This window comes from Culex pipiens, chromosome 3 (assembly GCF_016801865.2).
Source record: "Culex pipiens pallens isolate TS chromosome 3, TS_CPP_V2, whole genome shotgun sequence".
Classification (NCBI taxonomy): domain Eukaryota; kingdom Metazoa; phylum Arthropoda; class Insecta; order Diptera; family Culicidae; genus Culex; species Culex pipiens.
The window spans coordinates 43,533,731-43,545,003 of NC_068939.1; the positions used below are offsets into that span (position 1 = coordinate 43,533,731).

At 39.3% G+C, this 11,273-nt stretch overlaps 1 protein-coding gene across 1 annotated transcript; it reads left to right on the forward strand.

Moving 5' to 3' along the window:
• The first annotated feature begins 61 nt into the window (after positions 1-61).
• On the forward strand, positions 62-10,552 carry LOC120416488 (KAT8 regulatory NSL complex subunit 2). Its single transcript, XM_039578207.1, has 4 exons — positions 62-199; positions 8,389-8,473; positions 8,541-9,168; positions 9,228-10,552. The coding sequence occupies exons 2-4, from the start codon at positions 8,456-8,458 to the stop codon at positions 10,307-10,309; spliced, it is 1,728 nt and encodes a 575-aa protein (XP_039434141.1). The 5' UTR covers positions 62-199; positions 8,389-8,455; the 3' UTR covers positions 10,310-10,552.
• The last annotated feature ends 721 nt before the right edge of the window (positions 10,553-11,273 follow it).

Consider the following 11,273-nt stretch of genomic DNA (forward strand, 5'->3'; position numbering starts at 1 on the left):
ACAAGCGCGCGAGGCACCTTCTCCTTCACGCACACACCCACAAAACGAAACCGAACCAAAGCAGGCGGATTTTTTTTTCTCAGCCGCTGCTGCTGGTTCACGATTTTCCCAATATGGCCGACCACAGTCCACAGTGAGTTGTTGTTGGCTGCGGAAGTGGTTCCGGGATCGGGACGGATTTTCGACCGCTCACCGAACCGTAAGTACGCCACAAAGGGTCGGATTCGCTGCCGGAGCGTCCGGCCGTTCCACAACGACCAAATTTATCCCTCGCAGGGCGGTGCTCAGTGCCGCAAACGCGAGCTGCAAAAAAGTTTCATCATTCGTCGAAAATTCCCCAAGACGCCATTAAACGCGCGCGCCGTGTGTGCCTGTGTACGTGCGTGCGTGCGTGTGCGTCGACGTCTGACTTTCACCTCCTGCTTTTTTTTTTCGCTTGCGCGCTGGCACTTCTGCTAGGAAGAGAGCAGGAAAGAATCGAATTTTGTGGCCCTCGCACCGCGTTCCGCCCAACTGTAGAGTGCCCGAACGGTGCCCCCGCACGGTTCCGACCGACCGGAAATGGTTTCACACCCCGAGCAGCGGTTTCACGCGTCGAAAATTGAACTTCACTGCGGGCGCGAGCACGGTTTGCCTTTCGATCCGATCCGTAATGGCCGCTGCTGTCTGTTTTTCCGTCGTTTCGCGTGTGACGTAGCGCGAGCTGTCACGGCTGACAGCTGTCAAGCATGGGGTGTGTACTAAAATGTGGCTGCGTACGGGCACCGAAGGGAAGTGGGATGACGTGGGACTATGTTAGGAATGAATATTGAAGTTAAAAAAAATGCACTGTAACTGAAAATCGCACTTGGCTGAACTTGTTTTCGCACTTTTTCATACGATTTTTCAGTTCGACTACGATTACACAAAAAAGTGTAATCGTAGTTGAACTGTATGGTAGTCTGACCCAGTCACGAAATATTCTAGCAGTGCTAGTTCTGTCAGAATCCTGCTAGAACGATTCCACATTTCCAGAGTTTTTTTTTTTTTTTTTGAAAAGGACCAATAAACTATTGTCTTTTATATGTTTATAGGACCTAATACAAAAAAACTCTAGATTTCTGCTAGTCTGATGTAAAGCCTGATCTAGGGGAAATATACCCATTTTAAGCCTAATAAGAGGTCGTGTTTGAATGATGTTGGATAATCTGGAGTGTTGAAATTCACTAAAACCAAGTACACCAACGAGTAGAGCAACTTTTTGTGAACATTTCTGTTTATTTTCACTTTTATTAAAAGTTATGCTATTCCTTTTACAAAAAAACGAAGTTGACTTTATAGCTGTCAGCCACCATTGCTAGTACCAACCACTAGTGTCTTCCTTTTTATCTACAAGGACTTCGCCGCGATTCTATGACAATTTCCGGAATTCCATTTCCCGGAATGGACGTTTTCCGGAATGGACATTATCCGGAATGGACATTTTCCGGAATGGACGTTATCCGGAATGGACATAATCTGGAATGGACGTTATCCGGAATGAAATTTCCCGGAATGGACGTTTCCCGGAATGGACATTTCCCGGAAAAATGAGTTTTTTTATATTACCTGATTTGACAATGAATGGAATCTTGCCTACTCGCTTACTTGTGGTTAAGAATTATTAAGTTTGACTTGAGTAGATATTAGACAAACACTAGATGTTTTTAACATTCTTTCAATGTGATGTTATGTAAGAATTTTCCCTTCTTTTGTTAATCAGTTGACTTCTGTGACTAAATTCTACCAAATTTTTTATAAGGCAGAATGTTTATTTTCAAAGATGGGAAAATCTCAAGAAAATTAAAAGCTTTTCAGAAAATCAATGTATAATGCGTACTTTCTTGAGATTTTCCCTTCTTTAAAAATACACGATCCTTCATCAAAGTAATGGGATTTTATATAAGAGCTTTCCCTTCTTTTGTTGATTCTACTAAATTTTACCTAGTTTTTCGTTAAAGAACTTTGAACTATACAGAAGAATGTTTATTTTCAAAGAAGGGAAAATCTCTAGAAAATAAAAAGCTTCCAGAAGATCAAAGTATAATGTGTATTTTCTTGAGATTTTACCTTCTTTAAAAATACACAGAATTTTCTCTCCACAGAATTGTCCCTTCTTTTGTTGATTCTACTAAATTTTACCTAGTTTTTCGTTAAAGAACTCTGAACTATACAGAAGAATGTTTATTTCCAAAGAAGGGAAAACCTCTAGGAAATAGAAAGCTTTCAGAAGATCAAAATATAATGTGTATTTTCTTGAGGGTTTCCCAGCTTTGAACATGAACACTTTTTCATCAAAGTAATGGGATTTTATATAAGAATTTTCCCTTTTTTGTTAATTCTACTCAATTTTACCTAGTTTTTCGTTACAGAACTCTGCACTATAAAGAAGAATGTTTATTTTCAAAGAAGGGAAAACCTCTAGAAAATAAAATGCTTTCAGAAGATCAAAGTATAATGTGTATTTTCTTGAGGTTTTCCCTTCTTTGAAAATGAACACTCTTTCATCAATGTGATGGGTTTCGTGTAAGAGATTTCCCCGTTTTGTGTTAATCAGTTGACTTTTGTGACTATATTCTACCAAATTTTATTATAAAGCAGAATGTTTATTTTTAAAGTAGGGAAAACCTCAAGAAAGTACACGTTATACCTTGATTTTCTGAAAAGTTTTTTTTTTCTTGGGGTTTCCCTTTTTTGAAAATAATCATTGTGCTTTATAGTAAAATTTGGTAGAATTTAGTTACAATAGTCAACTGATTAACAAAAGAACGGAAAATTCTTACATAACATCACATTGAAAGAATGTTAAAAACATCTAGTGTTTGCCTAATACTCTAATATCTGTCGATCTACACTGTTACATCGCGTGGTGGTTAATAAAGTATTGGTTCAATAGTCAACGCTTGCTTTTATTGTTCGTGTCCGAACATTTCACTTTCTTTTTTATCATTCATGTTGTTGTCAAAATATCGAGTTCCTTAAATGTGACTAGGTCAAACCAATTCATTGTCACATCAGGTAATACAGTACATGTACGGTAACTGGGCTGAGAACGTAGCCCAGTCACCGAATGCTGCTCGCTAACTGGGCTGAACGAAAAATAACGAGGGGACCGACCGATCGATGCATAATATTTTACTAATGAAATATAAAAATAAAAGTTAATAAAATTTATTTACAATGCTGACTTTTCATATTTCTTTAATTGTGACTTGAAATTAAATAAAAGTTTGAAAAAAGTTTTTTATTTATTGAACATGATTTTTGCATCCATTAATCCCTCAGTCATTTCGGTTTGTTTTGGTTTATTGACGTTTATCTGCTTTTTAACTGGGTTACGGCCCAGTTATCGAGGGCCCAGTTAAAAAGCAGCCCAGTTAAAAAGCAGCCCAGTTAAACAACGGCCAGTTACCGAACAACTACAGTATAAAAAAACTCATTTTTCCGGGAAATGTCCATTCCGGGAAACGTCCATTCCGGGAAATTTCATTCCGGATAACGTCCATTCCGGATAATGTCCATTCCGGATAACGTCCATTCCGGATAACGTCCATTCCGGAAAACGTCCATTCCGGATAATGTCCATTCCGGGAAATGGAATTCCGGAAATTGTCATAGAATCCTTCGCCGATTCTATGACAATTTCCGGAATTCCATTTCCCGGAATGGACGTTTTCCGGAATGGACATTATCCGGAATGGACGTTTTCCGGAATGGACGTTATCCGGAATGGACAGTATCCGGAATGGACGTTATCCGGAATGAAATTTCCCGGAATGGACGTTTCCCGGAATGGACATTTCCCGAATTTTTTTTTTATATTACCTGATATGAGAATGAATGGAATCTTGCTACTCACTTACTTGTGGTTAAGAATTACTTAGTTTGTACTCCGTTGGTTTTGACAACAATATGAATATAAATACATGAATGATAAAAAGAAAGTGAAATGTTCGGACATGAACAATAGAAGCAAGTGTTGACTATTGAAACAATACTTTATCAACCACCACGAGATGTAACAATGTAGATCGATAGATATTAGATGTTTTTTACATTCTTTCAATTCTTTCATTTTTTTCCTTTCTTTTGTTAATCATTTGACTTATGTGACTAAATTCTACCATATTTTACTATAAAGCAGAATGATTATTTTCAAAGAAGGGAAAACCTCAAGAAAATAAAAAGCTTTTCAGAAAATCAATGTGTAATGTGTCCAGTCAAGAAAATAAATAGCTTGAGTGTATTTTTAAAGAATGAAAAACCTCAAGGAAAAATACATTATACATTGATTTTCTGAAAAGCTTTTTTTTTATCTTGAGATTTTCCCTTCTTTAAAAATACACGTTCTTTCATCAAAGTAATGGGATTTTATGTAAGAATTATCCCTTCTTTTGTTAATTCTACTAAATTTCAACTAGTTTTTGTTAAGGAACTCTGCACTATAAAGAAGAATGTGTTTTTTTTAAAGAAGGGAAATCCTCTAGAAAAAAAAGCTTTCAGAAAATCAATGCATAATGTATATTTTCTTGAGGTTTTCCCTTCTTTAAAAATACACGATCTTTAATCGATGTGATGGAATTTCGTGTAAGGGATTTCCCTTCTTGTGTTATTCAGTTGACTTTTGTGACTAAATTCTACCAAATTTTATTATAAAGCAGAATGTTTATTTTCAAAGAAGGGAAAACCTCTAGTAAATAAACAGCTTTTCAGAAAATCAATTTATAATGTGTACTTCCTTGAGGTTTTTCATTCTTTAAAAATACACTCAAGCTATAAATTTTCTTGGGGTTTTCCCTTCTTTGAAAATAATCACCCTGCTTTATAGTAAAATTTGGTAGAATTTGGTCACAATAGTGACCTGATTTACACAAGAAGGGAAATCTCTTACACGAAATTCCATCACATCGATTAAAGATCGTGTATTTTTAAAGAAGGGAAAACGTCACGAAAATATACATTATACATTGATTTTCTGAAAAGCTTTTCATGTCTGCCTGTGTGAATCAAACGGACCGCGCACTGGACTCACAATCGAGAGGTCACCGGTTCGAATCCCGAGGCAGACGCAAAATGTTGAAAAATAGGTTTTGGGCACCTATGCTTATGATTTTCTGAAAATCTTTTCATTTTTCTTCTTTGAAAATAAACATTCTGCTTTATAATAAAATTTGGTAGAATTTAGTCACAAAAGTCAACCGATTAACACAAGAAGGGAAATTCCTTACACGAAATTCCATCACATCGATTAAAGATCGTGTATTTTTAAAGAAGGGAAAACCTCAAGAAAATATACATTATGCATTGATTTTCTGAAAGCTTTTTTTTCTAGAGGATTTCCCTTCTTTAAAAAAACACATTCTTCTTTATAGTGCAGAGTTCCTTAACAAAAACTAGTTGAAATTTAGTAGAATTAACAAAAGAAGGGATAATTCTTACATAAAATCCCATTACTTTGATGAAAGAACGTGTATTTTTAAAGAAGGGAAAATCTCAAGATAAAAAAAAAGCTTTTCAGAAAATCAATGTATAATGTATTTTTCCTTGAGGTTTTTCATTCTTTAAAAATACACTCAAGCTATTTATTTTCTTGACTGGACACATTACACATTGATTTTCTGAAAAGCTTTTTATTTTCTTGAGGTTTTCCCTTCTTTGAAAATAATCATTCTGCTTTATAGTAAAATATGGTAGAATTTAGTCACATAAGTCAAATGATTAACAAAAGAAAGGAAAAAAATGAAAGAATTGAAAGAATGTAAAAAACATCTAATATCTATCGATCTACATTGTTACATCTCGTGGTGGTTGATAAAGTATTGTTTCAATAGTCAACACTTGCTTCTATTGTTCATGTCCGAACATTTCACTTTCTTTTTATCATTCATGTATTTATATTCATATTGTTGTCAAAACCAACGGAGTACAAACTAAAAAATTCTTAACCACAAGTAAGTGAGTAGGCAAGATTCCATTCATTCTCATATCAGGTAATATAAAAAAAAATTCCGGGAAATGTCCATTCCGGGAAACGTCCATTCCGGGAAATTTCATTCCGGATAACGTCCATTCCGGATACTGTCCATTCCGGATAACGTCCATTCCGGAAAACGTCCATTCCGGATAATGTCCATTCCGGAAAACGTCCATTCCGGGAAATGGAATTCCGGAAATTGTCATAGAATCATTTGAAATGATGAATATGAACGAAAAATCAAAGTCGCTCGAGGCGTGGTTCGATCCTCCGTCCTGTGGATTGGTAAGCAAAAATGCTAACCACTAGGCCATAAGGACTTGGTGAGCGTGGACTGGAATTAGGAATACTGTTACAGAGATCCCGCCCGTGTGGATCAATCGGACCGCGCACTGGACTCGCAATCCAGAGGTTGCCGGTTCGAATCCCACGGCGGGCGCTCTAAAATTCTTTGTGTAAATATGGGTATTCGGCGCCGTCGCTCCGTGCCATACTTTCATACACTTAGGAGCCCAGGGCGGCGAAGTCCTTGTAGATAAAAGGAAGACACTAGTGGTTGGTACTAGCAATGGTGGCCGACAGCTATAAAGTCAACTTCGTTTCGTTACAGAGAGCGAGTTGTGGCGCTATAACCACGGCAAATAGTGTCCAGGGCATTCGTGGAAATACAATGTCCCATCCCAGAGGGTCCCGGAGTACCAAACCTTCTTAGCATGGTGCTCCCAACGAATACAACCAAATCTCGGAGCGTATGGTGGTGTGTCCCCACGCTTCTTCCTCCCCAGTCGATTCAGAATTGTGTTGTTGTTCAAACACTCAGTGCTCAAACTCAACCCAATTAAGAGTCATCTCTGCGATACGGCTTTACGCAGTAGGCCTGGCCGCTTTAACGCTTGTGATGTTTCAATGCATTCTAATGCAATGGCGCACTACAAATGTTAATAAATGACAAGAAGAGTGCTAGGCGTCATCTAACCTAAGGCACTCTCCAGGATCCCTTCGAAAGATTGGCTGCGCTAGGGTCTGATTAGATTAGATTAGATTATAACTCAATTTTAGCCTTAGATTTAAAAAAAAAAATCTTAAATTAGAATTGTTGAAATTATTATGCTTTTTCAATATTAATATTTTTTAATGTTTAATACTTGCTTTTTGAATTTCTTGACTTTTTTTTGATAAGGTCCAATAAACAAATGTAAACATTGAGTGTATCCCGCTTACTCCGATGGACTTTGACATAAGGTGTGAAAGGGATACACTCAATGTTTACATTTGTTTATAGGACCTTATAAAAAAAAAGTCAAGATTTGTACATTTCTGAATCTTAATTTTTTAAATGCTGGAATTTTGAAATTTTAATATTTTCGAATTCTTGAATTTTGAAATTTAAGAATTTTATAATTCTTGAGTTTTGAAATTTTTAAAGTTTTGAATATTTGTATTTTCGTACCACATTTTTTTTATATTTGTATTTTGCATTTCAAAATTGCTGAATCTTTGAATTATTTAGAGTTATAATATTTTCGAATTCTTGAATTTTAAATTTTAGAATTCTATAATTCTTGAATTATTTTTTTTATTTTAATTCAATTCAATTGGGTACTAAAGCCCTATGTCAATTTTTATCTACAACGGTTAAAAACACAATTAAAAACCATTTCTCATCACTTTTTTTCATTTTAATGCAAATTTTTTTTTTTGACAAGACAACATTTTTTCGATGGATCAACTATGGTCCCCTTGGAACGAGCTGTCAAGTAGGAGCTTTTCTGTCAAGAAGGACCGCGAGGTTAATTTTTCAAAATTGATTTATAAATCCATTTTAAACTCTTTGTGGTCGTACAAAGGGTCATTGTACTCAGAAAAATAAGCTTTATCGCTGTAAACAATAATATAAGCAATCAAAGCTTCATTTTAGGACCCAATTAGTGTTTATTAGAATTTAACAGTTCTGCTCCAGGATGATACATTTGCAATTCAGAGATTTGGAGAACCTTTCAACTGAGATCAATTCATAAGCCTTTACAGGGAGGGTACATGTTACTAAGTTTAGATTTTGCTAGCTGCGTGCTCTTTTAGGGAAAATAAATTTTGAGAAAAAAAAACCCTAAATCTATGTTTTTATTTTAATAATTAGAAAGTTTTTGAATTTTTGAATATCTGTATTTTTAAAATCTTTATAAAAACTTAAATTACACAATTACTATTTTATTTCTGAAACTTCAACTTTTTGAATTTCTACATTTCTGAATCTTGAAAACATAAAATTTTTCGATGCGGCGTGGGAGTTTTGCTCAGTGTAGGTTGTCCATTTAACAAACGAGTACAGTTAAGACGATTCAAATAAGCACGCAGCCATAATTTTAGTACTAATAGTTTTCCGTGTCTCATTTTAGTACACCGTGAATTACGGCGGCGCGTTTGACGCGTCCCCGTCCTCTTTTGTCACCGCTGAATTGGAAAATGCGAGACAACAATCTGGTAAGAAAAAAAATGCTTTGTTGACGCGACATTCGCAGGTGGTAATTATGCTTTTCTTGCTTTACAGAAGAGCGGGAGCCCCAGGAAGATGAGCAGCCATCCTCGAGGCCAGCAGAGGACCCGACCATATCAGCAGAATACACCATCTGGCGGACATCGCAGCGGAACGACAACAACAACCGGAGTCCTGCAGAATCCCGTCGTAGATCAGGAGAAAGCCTTGCGGAATCAAATTCACATGGAGATCGAGAAGAAGTCCAAGGCTTGTTCGAACGCGTCGTACGAGTGTTCGCTGCCGCGGCTTGAAAATTTCAACTTTTGCAAGCGCCACATCCTGCAGGATGCGCGAGCGCCGTTCAAGCAGTGCGCGTTCTTTTTCGCCTCGAACGGGAAACGATGCCTGGAGCCGGCGCCCAAGTACGACAACAAGAAGGACTACGGCACGAACTATTGCTTCGAGCACAGCCGGTTGACGCAGCTGACCAAGACCAAGTCGACGATCGGGAAGTACACCCCGCTGGAGACGACGGAAACGTTGCTGCATCAGCTGGCGCATCACGTAAAGGTGGACAAGGCCAAACAGCAGCAGCACCATCACCACCAGCCGGCCAACTGTTCGGCGTTGAAGATCACCGTTCACGAGGACGACGAGGAGGGGGATGTGGACGTGGTGACGCCGTCGGTTGACCCTTACGGTAGGAGTTGCTTCAAATTGGCTCAATTCAACCAAATTTATCTTTATTTGATCTTTCAGTGGACATTGACGTCGGTGCCATTAACGATGCGGGTCGGGTTGTGCTGGATTATGCTTCGGACAGCAGCAGCGACGAGGAAGCGGTCACCGTCGGGAACACTTGGCGTGGCTACGAGATGGACAACTCGGACAACGAGAGTGTTGACTCGCAAACGGAGGACCTGCTGAAGCACGCCGGGATCTACACGGCCGAGGAGGCGACCATGATCACGAAAGAGAAGCTCATCCGGCTGCAGACGCTGTACATTGACCAGTTCCACCGGTTGCAGCACGTGCTGAAGGAGAAACGCCGCCGTTATTTGCACGATTTGCGCAGGGAACGTGAGCAGCATTGCAGCATTCACGACCAGGTGAAGGATTCGCCCAAGGAGCGTAAAATGTACGAAAAGTTGAAGGCGCTGAATCATTACCACCGGAAGCACGGCGTGGAGGCGATTCTGCACCGGAAGTATCTGGAGAAACGAGCCAAGGCCACGGAAGGGCTGCACCAGAAGGTGCCGTCCTATCCAAAGTGTGCATTTACCGAGGGTGGCGTCAAATGTGGCGAACGGACGCTGTCCTGCTGCAAATACTGCCGCAAGCACATCCTCGAGGACAAGAAGCAGGTCCTGTTCAAGGCGTGCGGCGTCGAGAAGAGCGGAGTCGTATGCCAGGAACCGTTGGCGAACCTGTTTGAAGATTCCACCTGCTACCTGCACGTGGAACTCCCCGCCCAGAAAACATTCACCAAGAAAAAGTACGAATCCGAGTCGGAGGGTGAAGACGACGGTCAGCTGACGCTCAAAAACGATCCGTTCGAAGAGGAAAGACGCGTTGGTGACACCATCAAATCGTCCCCGTCGCTGTCCACGTCGACGACGGTCACGGCCGTCGAAACGGACACGGAAATGGCCCAGGTTGGACCGCCGCTTGTCGAGAACAACATTACCATCGTGCACGACGAGGAACCGGGCAGTTTGGAGGACTCGCTGCCGGTGAGCGTGATTGCCAAGCCGGCAGCCAAAGATGCTCCCGTCAAGCCAGTGGACGTGAAGCCGGAGCAGTCACCTGCGGCGCCGTCAGCGACGGACAAGGGCAAATAAAACTTCCGTGTTTTTGGTCTCAATTTAATTGATGTTTATTGTATTTTCTTTCATTGTAATAGTTTTTCCTTAAATACAGTCGCAGACGAAAAAACAAACAAAAAACTCGAAACAAAAATAAGGAAAGTTTTTTTTTTGTTTTGGTTCGGAACTAAATCGCCTAGAGGTTGTAGAGAATAGTTTTAGGGGGTTTCGATTTGTGGTGTATAATTTTGTGGAATAAAATTGTCAGCCTAATCTCGATCACTGTGTTTGGTTATCTTCACATTTCACTAGAACAGTTTCCTCTTTATTTCACTTTTTCGGCGCGTGCGTGAGTGTGTTACGTTGGCGATTTTTTTTTTTTTTTTTTGCAGATGGTGCAGACAAACTAAGGAATAATGGGGCAAATATCACTTGGGTTGGGATTGTGCGTGTGGCATTATTTGTTTGAAAACAACAGATTTTTCAAGTTTGTGTAATCGATTAATTTGTTGCAAAATATTTGTTCAAGCCAAGGCTCCTGATTGCTCAAAATCAACCACTCCATTCGCGAGCACAAATAGCAGGCGACGCGATAATGCCCTGATGAATTCCTACCGTTTGTCACTTTCAATCCATTCGCTCCCGAACACTTTCTTTTCTACTCTCCTTCTCTCTCTGATCGGCTCAGTCTCCGAACGGCTCACGCAGGCCGAACGTCGTCGATCACTCTGAACTGAACACATTTTTTCTCTGATGCGCTGCGTTATACTCATTGATTTGGGTTGGCTAAATTCAATGTTATCAATTAAATTGTGCATTTATTTTGATTTCATAACATTATAGACACCATGCAAAGAAACTTCCACAAAGAAAAAATCAAATTGATGGCAAACTGAGGGCGTGAAGACAAAAAGACTGCCGCGCTGGCATTTTGTGATAGTGGATCTTCGCTGAGCATGTTAGTGGGTAAGTGTCGTCGAGCGGCGGAGTAGGCAAATAT